Source organism: Amborella trichopoda, chromosome 6 (assembly GCF_054954075.1).
Source record: "Amborella trichopoda isolate Santa Cruz 75 chromosome 6, AtrichopodaSantaCruz75HAP2 v2.0, whole genome shotgun sequence".
NCBI lineage: Eukaryota > Viridiplantae > Streptophyta > Magnoliopsida > Amborellales > Amborellaceae > Amborella > Amborella trichopoda.
In genome coordinates, this window is record NC_142341.1 from 42,656,653 (window position 1) to 42,670,311 (window position 13,659).

General features: G+C 35.3%; 1 protein-coding gene across 1 annotated transcript; it reads right to left on the reverse strand.

Annotated features, from left to right (window-relative positions):
- Nucleotides 1-965: 965 nt before the first annotated feature.
- On the reverse strand, nucleotides 966-6,517 carry LOC18438687 (protein SIEVE ELEMENT OCCLUSION B). The gene is made up of 7 exons (XM_006848871.4): nucleotides 6,254-6,517; nucleotides 5,576-5,680; nucleotides 4,854-5,302; nucleotides 4,409-4,518; nucleotides 3,396-3,535; nucleotides 2,747-3,232; nucleotides 966-1,868 (listed from the first exon to the last, which is right to left on the reverse strand). Exons 1-7 carry the CDS (start codon nucleotides 6,512-6,514, stop codon nucleotides 1,251-1,253), a joined length of 2,169 nt encoding a protein of 722 aa, XP_006848934.2. The 5' UTR covers nucleotides 6,515-6,517; the 3' UTR covers nucleotides 966-1,250.
- Between the last annotated feature and the right edge of the window lie 7,142 nt (nucleotides 6,518-13,659).

Sequence of the window (13,659 nt, forward strand, 5' to 3'; positions counted from 1 at the left end):
AATCATTGTGGAGGTGGCGTAGATGGGTTTATTTTCTCTGTAGTTAAAGTACTACAATGCTACAAATTGGGAATTATTATGTTTTTCTTTTAGAATGTGGTTTGTACAATGAGCCAATCTTAAGAACCAAAGTAAGGCGCAGCTCCAAACCATATTGAAAGATGTCATTCTAGTGCAGGAAACTCTTGTGATAGCTTAAAATCAATTTCCACTTCTAATTATGAAATTTAATGCTCCAAAAGTCATATTGATCGAGCAAATCGATAAACACTTGAAAATATTGAAAACGAGAAGTCCAGATAATTGATGCTCTATTTTTATGACTTTTTTTCATATTCATACATCTTATGGTCAACATGATCAATAAGAGGGTTTTGCAAAATCTGAACAACTTTTTCTAGGGTAGTTTGGGGTGCGTATATATATAAAAAAAAATTTAAAATAGGGATTATTTACAAAGAGACCATTTATCATTTGTATAAGGAGGCACCATCATTCTTATGCCTTAGATTTTAAATGGGTGGTTGTAAGAGTGTTATTGATTAGATGCAAAAATCACAAAAAAATTATCGAACTTCATGACTCACCCTAAGCCATCCAATTTGACATCTAATGAGTGAGAATACTTGTGATCTCCTTGTACAAAAAGTAAATGGTCTCTTTGTACACAATTCCTTCAAAATAAACTTCTCGTCCCTTATAACGGATCCTTCTTTGTCTTAAATTGTAAATTCAAATATGATTATGGTAATTCAAAATATCGAAATAAAGTATATATACATGGTTCTTGGTCCCACTTCAAATTTCAAGGTACAAATATAGAATTTTCTCACAATGATTGAGTAACTCAACTTATATTAATGAATTTCTGATAAATAAATGACTAGGAGACCAAAAGTTGCTTATTTCCATCAGTAACCCAGGACAATTACAACATTCAAGTCAAGTACAAAGGAAATGAGTAATTTTGACCACTAACAAAAAAAATGTCACTTCAAAAGTTCAAAGCAAGGGGGAAATACAACGAAATTTATTGTTGCCCTCAAAGGCACAGCAAGAAGACAACATTATCTTCACCCCACAAAACAAAGCACACCATCACACAAATTTTCAGCACTCACATCACATGGAAAACAAGCGCTAGCAAAAGCCATCAAACACCTGTCTACAAAACAAACACACACACACAAGCAACCCATCATAGAAACAAAAGCCTGAATAAGTAGTCTTGATCCCATGGAAAGAGTGCCCTAGTCCATGCAACAACGATAGAGCACATACTTCTCCATTTGTCTCCCACACTCTGCACAAACCACTTTCTCTTGTATAGGACCGGTGGTGCCGGGAAGAATAAGGCGAGTGCAGTGCTCTGGCTTATGGTATGGCTGAAGAGCCTCTCTGAGAGCTGGTATAAATGTATCCACATTTGTGATATTAGCCTTCCATGTATCAAAGTGAGATAAACATTCCATTAATTTCTTTCCTAAGGTCTTCAATATCTCTGTGGAGCCTCGGCTCATTACAGCCCAACCCTCGTCGCTCCCATCGAAGCTAAGCATGGACATGACTTCCTGGACAATGGGATCGTTATCAATGGTCCTACCATAGTGTCTCTTAGAGTGCCACATGCTCTCTAGGCGTACCCAAAAGTACCAAATCATGGTGTCTGACCAATATCCACTAAGCTTCTCTTGGATTATGGCACTTATGATCCTCCTCACCCTTTCTCGAGGGTTGCTCTTGCCCACATACACCATTTCAATCGGGACTCGAGTTTCTTGTATGACTTTTTTGATTGAACTGGTGAATGCCCGGATCCATTCTGTGTCTTCCCCTCCATACAAGCAAATGATTCTTGGTTCCTTCACCTGCAGTTGAATAAAGAACAAGAACTTTAACAAATCTCAGAGCTCCAATTTGCATAGACCTATCTACTAGTTCATTCTGTGCGTGTTTACATACAGAGAGGAAGAAACACACATCGACACATGTATGGTTCCTAGAATAAATGAAAAATATTCCATCAAAATGTAAATCAAAAGTTTTTACAAAATGGTGTTGTTTAATGCATTTCCTCATCTAGTAGGGTACAATAATTACCTTTCAGCTTTGTGGTCCACTTTTTCTCATAAAATACAAATGCCTCTTATGATAAAGTGGAAGTTACATGTCTTTACTATGGATGGGAGTGTGATGTGGATTAATTGGTTAACTTTCTTTGTCTCACTAAGAGGCAGAGTTTTCCTTTTTACTAAAGTTTCATATTATATGTAGGTGTGTTGATAGCAAGGCACACATAACAGGCAAGGCTACTATCTGCTAAGTCCTAACTCATTTGAAATGCACATCAGAACAGGGGTTAGAGTTTGAATTCTTTGTCTTGATAAAAAGATATTTAGTTTATTTCAGTCAAATTGGGGATAAAAAGGCTTGCAATTTCATGCTGGTGAAGCTTAAATTTTATATTAAGTCTCTAGCTAACATCTTCTTCGAAGATTTTGGAACCAAATTTTCAAAATTTAGATAATTCATCCTGAACTCATTAACAAGGATGAAGAATATTCAAGCGTGGTTTATAAACCAATCTGTTAACGATAAGAAGAACATTAAGAAGTGATGCAAATATTTATCGGACGACTCAGAAAGAAACACCATCATATTTTTCAAAAATAGACATTACGTCATTTCAAATTATTCCCTCATTTCCTAAAGAAAGAGCACCACTATAAAATGTAAAAGATCTTACCCATGACAGTATCAAGGGATCAATATCATCCACCAAAAACTCCAATCTCCATGTCTCTTCCTTCCAAAGGGACTCCTCTCTAACAGATGAGAAAGGATAAGCTGTTGCCCCCCATATCAATATCATGTGAAGTGCATTAGGGCACACAATCTTTCCTTGATGGTCTAAGACCACTAGAATTGGCTTCTTCTCAAAATGCCATACTTCCTTAATGTATCTCCACACCGCAGGTTCGAGTGAAGAAGGGTGGTGCAATGAGAACCAAGGCATTTGGTTTGCCAAATGATTGAATGCGGTCTCTTTTGCTTCATTCCATGGAGCTGTTCTATCCACCATAGGTACCCAAACAACCTCATAAGTTCTATCCGTCTTGCTGTGGTGTGTGTCATTGTAAATCTGCATGAGAACTAGCAATTCCTCATGGGCTATCTCCAGGTCGGAGACAAAGAGTATCACCAACTTCCTTCTCAATACATCGACGCTAACCTGTATTGAAATTTGGTGGTTAAGCCATCAAGCACAACTCACTTAGATCAAAAGAAGCTGCACTACTGAACCTAAAAGTAAAATGAAATGATTGAATTATATGTAAGGATAAAAATTATCCAATTACTAAGAGCACAAGGAGTACGAACAGATTGAAACAAACCTTTCGTTGTGAGGCGCCATCCCTAAGGGGTGTTTCATCCCTTGAGCAAAACAAGGCACGAAGAATCTTCTGGTTGTCGATATGAATCATCTCAAAAAGGCGTTGGAGGGAGTGATAAGCTTCTACATTTCGCCTTTCATCTGTACCTCGACAAATTATTGACAATCAGCATGGTTATCTCCATAAGATTCACTCAACGATAATCTGCAATTTTGCTTCTAAGTTCTCCTTTTACTTGAATGAATTAGTCATCCTACACTGGGGTCTTTGCAATTCAAAAATCAACTAATTGCGTATAATTACATTTGCTAAACATTCTCTATGGCTTAGTCCCATAAGATTAAACATAATTTGTACGGCTTCACCATCTTTCTTAATCAAGATCAATAACATGTAGAGGTCCACTTACCAACCCAATTAACCTACCTAACAGACCCTCCTATCCTCCTTTCCTCTCCTTTACCCTTGAAAACTGCAAAAGAAAACTTAAAGGGCACATTATGGCTTCTATTTGGTCATAGTATAAGACAAGGTTTTCAGACTCGCCTTGGGCCAGGTACTCGTCCCTAGCACATGGCCAGTCCACGTGGCTGAACTGTACAAGTCCAAAAAGCCCTTGAAATTTTTTTAAAAAAAATAAAATATTAAAATAAAAATTTAGAGGTAAAATAAACCAAAAACAACCTAAAAAGTTATATAAAAAATTGGTCTTTAAAAAAATGATTTATAGTTGGAGACATTTTAAAAGAAATCTAAAAAAAAAATGGTATGGAAAATAAAATTACCTATATGTGCCAAAAAATCCAAATTACATACAATAATTTTATACATCAATCCCCTATTTTTATATATTTTTTAGGATTTTTTCTATTTTTCTAATATATACACCTTGTAGCACAGGGGCCAAGTCCGAACAACTCAACGAAATCCAAGTAGACTCGACTCTGAATACACTGGTATAAGATGCAGAGAGAAAACCAAACATAACGGCATTCATGGAACTTAATACTGACCTATGTGCTGATTGCAATATTCCAATTGCTTTCTTAAGTGGCCATGAATGTTGTTCACCTTATGGGCCAAACTTGATAATTCCCAAGTCTCCGAAGTCGAAATTGCATAACTAAAACATAAAAATTGGATTAATTTCTTAGATAGAGACAGAGAGCCATTCATGTATGGTGTAAATGGCTCGGGTCGACGCAGACCCCCTATACGATCCGATTTAGTCAGGTCAAGGATGGACCCGGACCTGACAAGGGACAGGTCCTGGTCAAATGGACTCAAGCACCACTTGCAGGGTCCAGAGTTAGACCCAGGTCGAGTCGACCCAACCTGATTCTGCATCCCCCTTTTATGTGCCAAGCAGGCACTTTCAATGCTAGATATATAAATATATTAACCTTATTCAATGAAATTTCACAAGTAAATGGAAAAAAAAAAGTGTTTTGCACTTACTCATGACCCATCCCAATAAGGCCAATAACCTGCGTTGCGCATGCTACTGCACTTCTAATGGTCCAATAGGCTGCAGTAGGAATGTGCTTCATGGCCGTAGTCATCGCCGGAGTATCAGCGTTGATGTACTCCACAGGCAATTCCTTAAACTCTATGATGCATTTTGTCACATCGAGCATCGCCTTAACCAATGCGTTGAGAGCTTCGAACCGTGGCTTCAATGCCTCAGTGTGTTCAAAAAGGTCTGGCAATTGCTTAAGCAACGACAACGATTTCGCAAGATGATTTACAGTGGACTGCTGTGCAGTGAGCCAAAATTCTCCATAGCTCGTAGCAAAGGCAGCTACAACCAATACCACCTTTGCATCCCATGAATAATTGCTTAGTGAATTGAATAAGGTCAATGTGGTAGCATGGGCATCACCAGCGCCTGAGCACTTGCAAGTTATCTGCAATTTTTCGAACTCATCATTTTATTAGCAAACAAATAGCACAATGTACTGATATTTTCGAGTCTGGTTTTTCCTTCGGAAAGCTAACTTCAAATCTATGAAAGTCTTTTTTTAACTAGGGCTAGACTTGGCCTAGTTCGGCCTAATCAGTACTGCTATGAAAAACTAGGGCTTGGGCCACAAAATAAGGTGGGAGAGGGGGTCAAGGCCTTTTTAATAGAAAGGGAATACACATAAAAAATCCCATAATAATATGAGAGAGGAGATTACCTCGCATGAAATCCTGTGGATGGTATATGCAAGGGCCTCAAGCATTCCTATCATTCTTTCGGTGTGAGCCTTGTCCTCCAATAACTCCACAGTTGTTTGGGGATGCTTTCAATGCACATTCAAACATTTCCATGGTTACTTAGTCTCATTCCTCATTTACAGTCTCTACTAAACAATGATGATGGCCATTATGATAAATCACAAAAGTATAGTATAATAATAGTGATGATGGTGAAGTGGGAGTCATCTCTACCTCATCTAAATGCAAGCAACTTTAGGGCCATGAATGTAGCTCTACACACCTATGCAACAGGGAAATTGGTTCTTATGATGGGGTGGCATCCCACCATATAATCATCATTAAGATTGTTATTAGAGGGATTGTATACTATAAGACCTTTCCTCTTTTATACATAATCAATTTTTATCAATAATTGTGAAAATTAACAGCTAAAGATGTCCCATAAAGTTTGAAAAAAAATTCTTGTACTTTGAGTACAAAAATCGTGCATGCTAACCATATAGTTTCATATCTAACAGCTATGAGTGATTGTAATATTTTGGTACTAAAAGTATACAATTGTATTGTATATTTTTTTTGTTATTATTGATAATGATGACGATGAGTATAAGGGACAACTTATAGTCAGATAAATAAGAAAAAGAAAGAGAACTTACTACTACAGTGGTGATTGTAGTATGTTTGAGGATGTCCTCGACGATTTGCACTAGAGGTTTGACGTCGATCTCCCGTCCATCGGGTGAATGGGTGGCCAGGATTTGTTTCATCACTGCAGCATCATCTGAGGCAATGAAGAGATGGCGCTCCCCCTTCGCCGGTTTCATTCTTTCCGCCATTGTCCTTCGCTCTTGTTTTCTTTTATTCTTGAAAAACTCAAGCACTAGCACATGCAAAACACTAACACTGAGCAAACTCATGGGCACCTAGGCATGCTCTTTATATAGCCATACAAAGAGATGGGAGATGAATAAAGGGCTAGTGAATCCACTTCCTTCCTTCCCAAGGGGTTTAGTCTTTATTTTATTCCATGGGTGAGTGGGGCTCACAATATCTCTTTAAGCCCCAAGTGATGTCTCACATGTGTGAAGAAAGCACACCTTTATAGTTATTATCTAGAGAATGTAGGGTCCAGATTGCCTTGAAGGGCTTTTTGATAATGGGAGAACCGTTGGATCAGCCTCCGGACATAACTACGCTTGGTTGATTGGATGCCAACCATCCACTTTTGTTTAATTAATATTTATTTGGGTGGGACCAATTTGGGCCCACTATTCCATTATTGCACCATGCAAAAAAGTAAGAAGATGTGCCAATAATTTAATGTTTAAAAAAAAATTTCAATAATTTAATTTATCATAGGATCCAACAAGGCACCTGCATGAGATCGTAAATGTGAAGGAATTTCAAGATTAGAGGAGACAAAACAGCTTTTTTGCCTAAGCTAAAATATTGGTAACTTTAATTTTTTTTTAACGGTAACGTACGACTAATATTGGTAACCTTAACCTTAATTTCATTAAACAAGGCTCTTATTTTTCTATCATTGAATAAGGCTAAGGGACAGTTGAATTCGCTTTTACACGTGTTTTGCATGAGAAGGCTTCACATACACTACGAGCTCTCTTTGCATAGTTTTTTCGAGTGTTTAGAAAATCGGAACGGAGCCCTACCCGATTAGGATATGATTCCTGTTTTCGGAGTCAAAACTCAAATGATTCTTGAGTCGGACGAGGCTAAGTTGATAAAGAAAATTGAAAAAAAAAAAAGTGACTCACAAAATCGAGGGATTTTGGGGATTTCTTTGACAGAAAAAAACAACTAGTCTAAAATCCCCTCCTTTTTTTGATCCAACTCAATCAATCAGGTGGGGGAATTTTTGAATCATCGATATTCGCAAAGGATGATAATATGGAGGCACTTGGACTTTAGGTGTAAGGTGAAGTATACCGGATGCTATGTATATTATATGAGGAAAATATATAATAAGACCATCTACTATTTTTGGTACAAGGTGGTCATTATTGATCTTGACTATTAGATGTGAAATTGGGTGGCTAGATTTATTTTATTGACTAAGCTCAAAGTTCAAAATAAATTTTTTAGAACTTTGTAAGACACCCAAGCTATCATATTTCATATATGATAGTTGTAAGTAATTGTAACCTTCATATACCAAAGGTAAATCATCTCATTGTATATAATCCATAAGGTGTATCACCAGAACATCCCACCATTCTTGCCTGATAATGAATGATGGAGATTAAGGTTAGTGAATCCTAACATGTACCGTACGTTGGTGGCGCAAGACACTTTCCTTTACTACAGTAATAGTTTACTCCACTTGTCATACATTTTACCATATTAGTGCGCCAACTGTAAAATAAAACTTTCCCATTCTTCCTGTCTTAATTCTGATATGCATGGCCCATGCAGCCTATGCATAAATGTCGTGCTTTCCGTGGAATTTTAGTTAGTTTATAGGATGGTAACAAGGGAAAGCTTTCTACGAAAATTCGTACAAAACTTTAATTTCTCGTATTATTTTATGATAAACCCTCTTTCTATTTTTTTTTTAAGCGCCATAAAAAAACTCCTAAAGATTTTACCTTAACCCATCATTTCTTATCTCCCTCTTTTATTGATTTTTTTATCATAAAAATTAGCCCCAACAAATCTTTTTATACCATTTCAACTCAAAAAAATTTTTCATGAGTGAAAAGGGGAAAAAAATGGTTAAAAACTTTTTTGGGATGAAATGATATAAAAAGATTTATTGGGGCTAATTTTTATGGTCAAAAGTCAATAAAAGTGGGAGATAAGAGATGAGGGGGTACAATAAAATCCTTAAGGATTTTTTTATGTTGCTTGAAAGAAAAAAAGAAAGAATGTCTACCATGAAATAATACGAGGAATTAGGGTTTTATTGACATCACTTCTCAGTTGTTCGATCTGAATAGATGATTAGGATTGCTTAAGTCATAATGTTACACCAAAACACTCTTTGGTTTTTTATTTTTTTTTATAAAAACGTTTTGAGTGAGATTTGGGGCATCCCATCCTCTTATTAGTGCCCACCTAGCAAAAATAAAAATAAAATATTTCTTGTGAAAATAAATGACAAAAATATGCCCAAACGTTTCAAGGGTATTCTGGTAATATTTACAAAATTATTATTTTTATCATGTATGCCCTTATCAAATGTACGCATGCCCTAAATTTTACTGCAAAATGATTTATAAAATAAAGATTAAAAATAATACACTATGAGCAATCGAATCAAGATCTGACACTCAAGAGCGAACTTGTAGCATTGTGACTCAAGCCATCCCAACTATCTACTCACATCAGACGGCTAAGAGTCACAAATACTTTATATGTGTGGGTTTACTTGTAAATCTTTCCCTACTACTAAAGTAATAGTGTTTTAGAGAATGAAGTAGTACCATGTTTGGCCAATTGTATACCACTGCCTTGGTCTCTCCCAAAAGAAAACCCCACACCTACAATATTGTAAATATAACAATAATATGTATTTGTATTTATCCAAAATGGATAAATCTTCTTTTCCTTGCTTCTAAAGGTATGTTGGGGCTTCCCAATTATGAGTCTACTTTTATGGATTTCCAAAGTTCCAACCAAGTTTCCAACAAACCCCAAAATTACACGTTCTAACAACCGTTATAAGAGTAAGGGTCCCTCCTTCTAGTATGTGGAAATTAGAAATTGCAACTTACAAACAAACAATCATCATTTTTTAATTATAACCATTAAACAATCATCCTTTTTTAATTATAACCATTACTTTTGCAAGGATATAAAAAGGATATCAGGAGTAGAAGGGCCCATTATGTCCCTATTTTCTCTAAAAAAGCGCTTGTTGTGTATGTTATTCTTCACAAAATGCGCATTGTTTTTTCCAGTCTCCTGTTAAAGTATCAATTAACTTCCTGTTATATAGATTATTAACGTTATAACATTCCATAACAAATTCTCAAGCTATTTTTCTTTTCAGTGTTAACTTAGAACTTTCTATGAACTCTTTAAAACATACATAGACATCAGTATAACAACAGATTTTAAATTTTTTTATTTTCCAATGTGCAACTTAGAACTTTCTATTTAACTCCTTTGAAATATAAAAATACATTCATATCATCATGATCATCATTATGAGGGGCTTTTTTTAACTTAAACTTTCTTTAAACCGTTCAAGATTTGTATTAAGTAGGCAGGCAATGTAAAACTTTGTCAAAACTTTTCAAGAATCCTCAAAAAAAAAAATATATATATATATATATATATATATACACTTACTGATACACAAGAAATTTTGAACCTTGATTTTATATTGAAGCTAAGCATGTTTGCGCATCATAGTGATCTAGTAATGCTTGATCCATTTTAATTCTTATGTATGATAGGAGAACACTACTACATGGTTTCCAAAACGCTAATTTTCCCTACCCGTGCTATTCAATTAGATTGTGCAGCTAAAAAGCCATATAATAAGGAAAGTTGTTTCATGAGTCAGTGGGCACAAGAGCCCTTAAGATATGATATGTCTATAAATAAGATATGATATGTCTATAAATATGATATGATATGATATGTCTATAAATATGATATGGACGGTGCATAAAAAAAGTAAAAAATTATATTTTCTTTTCATTTTTATTATCATCTTGGCCTAGATGATGAATAATAATAAAACATAAAAATTAGGAAAAAAAATCATCTAAAATGAATTTTAGTGGGAGGACGCATATGTACCTATGAGTTGGATGCCTCACAGAAACCCCATCCCTAAAATAACTATTATTATTTCCACTGTCATTATTATGATGTAACAACTTGACTCCTGTGATATCATGTTCCTTGGTATTTAATAAAAAACTATCAAGAAATGAAAATAACAACTGTTCTTCTAAATACGAGAAATCACAACAACGATTCTCAAAATAACATAAATATCAAGAACTATTGTGGAGAAAGATGTCTTTTCTACGAAAATACAATAATATATTTTTAAGTATTACTTATTACTCTCTTTCCTTTTCTGTTCTCACTGTGATGCAACCTTGTTTTTTATTTTCACCCCATTTTCCCCTCTTTTGGTTAAAATCATTATTAACTATTATTATATAAGAGTGAGGATAATTAAGACCATTATTTCTGTATAATCCACATAAAAATATTCAAAGAAATGAACAAACCCCAAATCCTAATACGTGCCAAACATGGACAATGAAAAACTGCAAAAAATGGGCAAGTATCTCACTGTCTTTTAAGCAACATTAGAGAAAGGTGCAATGGGTTCACAGATGTCACTCCACTGAATGAGGGATGTTTGATTCTTTCCCATGGTCTTCAAGCAAATGGGTGTTTGATAAATTGGTGATATGCAACTAGCCGATCTAGATCGGGAATCAATCTAATAGATCTGGATCCTATAAAATATCAGGAGTCGGATGATTCCCCCCATGAACCAGCGGGTTCTCGCCCGTTTGTACGGGCTCTATGATAGAGCCGAGGGGTTTTGTCAAATAACTATTACAAACTGCCTCCATTTTTATTTTATTTTATTTTATTTTTTGAATCACTGAATCAACATGTTTTGGCCAGTTCCTACCGGTTCTAGCATAGAACTAGCTAGAATCGGTCCCACTTATTTTTTTTAATTTTTCCATATCACCAATCCACACGTCGATCTGGCAAGCCGGATTAGAAATTCAAAGGGATAATCCAGGTCACTTATCCATTTTTTTTAAAACCTTGAAGCACAATATATACTCTTAGGACGTGCGAGCATTAGGAAGAATGCATAAAAGTAAAAAGAAATTTGGAATAATTACATTAAAAATGAAATAAACCATTTCCAAAAAAAAAAATACACATGCTTCTCGTAATTTAAGAGGACCAAAAGCAGTAACCCACGATAATCATGGGAAAAATAAATTTTTGGCCCTATGGAACCAATTCGCTCGTAGGAAAGAACATACCTATTTAAGTTTGAATGCGGTTTTTTACAAAATTGAATTGGCGGACCCCTCAAAGGAATCAACTTTCCCATGATGTCCGCTACTTTTCCCATGAAACAAATATGGGCAACTAGTGATTTGCCGAACTTTCCTAAAAAAAAAAAAGGCATCCCCATGATCTTATCATCGATTCGGGGCTCGTCTCGTTTTCTTTCTTCCACTCTCTTTTTCTCCATAGTAGCTTAATGCCTAAGATGGGATATCTCTTCTTTTAGGAACTTGTATCTGTCGTGAGTTATTTGGGCCTTTGGGGTTCTGCCTGAGGGCTTTAACTCCCCTACGAGAGGTTAATGCCTACGATAGGGCATAGTCCGTTTTTCGGCCTTAGTGAGCTCTGTCACGGTTTTTAGGTCCTTATTTAGGAATTTGAACTCCAGTGTGTAGCAAAAATTAGTATCTTTGGGGAGTTGTGAGAGTTGGACTGTGCTTCGGGTGGGTGCTTTGCGGTCATTAGACCCCACCCCTTCGCTTCCTCATCTCCTTTACCTCACTTCCCTTCCTTTCCACTATAGCCTTTCCACCCGACTTCCCTTCCAGTTTCTTTTTTTTCCCTCCCTCTTTTTCTTTGACCTATTATTTAAATCCTATTTTTTGGTCATTGATTTTATGGTATTTCTTCGGGGTGCCATTACTGAGCTCGTAGTGCATTGCACCAAGCTTGGCCTGTGAGATTATTGCATAAAAGATGTTGTTTTTTGGTGGTGTCTTAGTGAGTGGACATTTTTTTTTATTATTATTTTTTTTTAATTGTTTTCGCAGATGGTACAAGATCCTTAGAGGTAAGGGTTATGTTTTGTCTGGTACTTATAGTTGATCTTCCCGATGTATGGAGTATTCTTTGTATTTCTCTATTTATTCCTCTTTTACTTATTATTGTACATATACAGCTCTGCTCTTTTTTAATGATAGTAGTCTTTAACATTAAAATATATATATATATATATATATATGAATGAAGATGCTAGGGTGAGTGTACTAGCTCGAAAAAAAAATTAGTCCAACAACCCAGATTCATGGATGTCCAGTAGTGTTTGAATTTTAATTTTTTTCTACAATCCAAATCACTTGAAATTTGGAGTGCGTATATATCAAAAATAGGTGAATAACTATCAAAAAAATATTTTACATGAAATAAATTGACCAAAGTACTCCTAAAAAGTTTTGGGGGTATTTTGGTTAATATTTTTTACAAATAATTTTTTTTATATTTTTATTAGGTGCGGCTTGATGAGAAGAACACACGCCTGAAATTACAGGTGATTTGGATTTGTAAAAAAATTAAAATGAAAATTCAAACACCACCGGACATCTGTGATCGTCAAATTGCCATTGGGCTCATTTTTACCTTATAAGCTAGTGGGCTCATCCAAGCTTTTTCTATATATATATATGGGCAGTGATTTCATGCAATGATTGTATCATAGTATAATGCAACAGTATTCAAAAAACATGTTAGGGCCATTTGTTTGATGCAAATTTTAAAATATATACTATTTTCATTCTAATGAATAATCACAAAAAAGAAAATTTTGAAAACGCAACCTAGAAAATAATTTTTTAGCCCAATTAACATAGGCCATCCATTTTGATAAGATGTTTACATCGAGGCCTTCGAAGGATTTTTTCCTTTCCAATTTTTTTAGATGGCATTATTATCATTAGATGAATAATGTTAAAAAAAAAAAAATGATTTTGAATTTGTAAAGGTTAAGATCTTGCAATTCACCAAATGATGGTCTAGATTCGTTGTTGGAGGGGACTCATTTTGAGCATATCTAGGTTTCAAATTGAACCTATTTTTTTAGGGGTTAATTATTGAGATGAAAAGAGTGTGTGTGCAAAATTTTGGGTCATACAAAAATCACAAGCATAGTCTTCTAGAAGTGTGTTGCATTATGCTATGATACAACCGTTGCATGAGATCACTACCCTATAAATAAGGCATTTGCCCTTCATATTGTACTTAAAATTTTAGGGTCCGTAACCAAATCACTCGTGAAAATACTCTATAAAATTAGTTACAC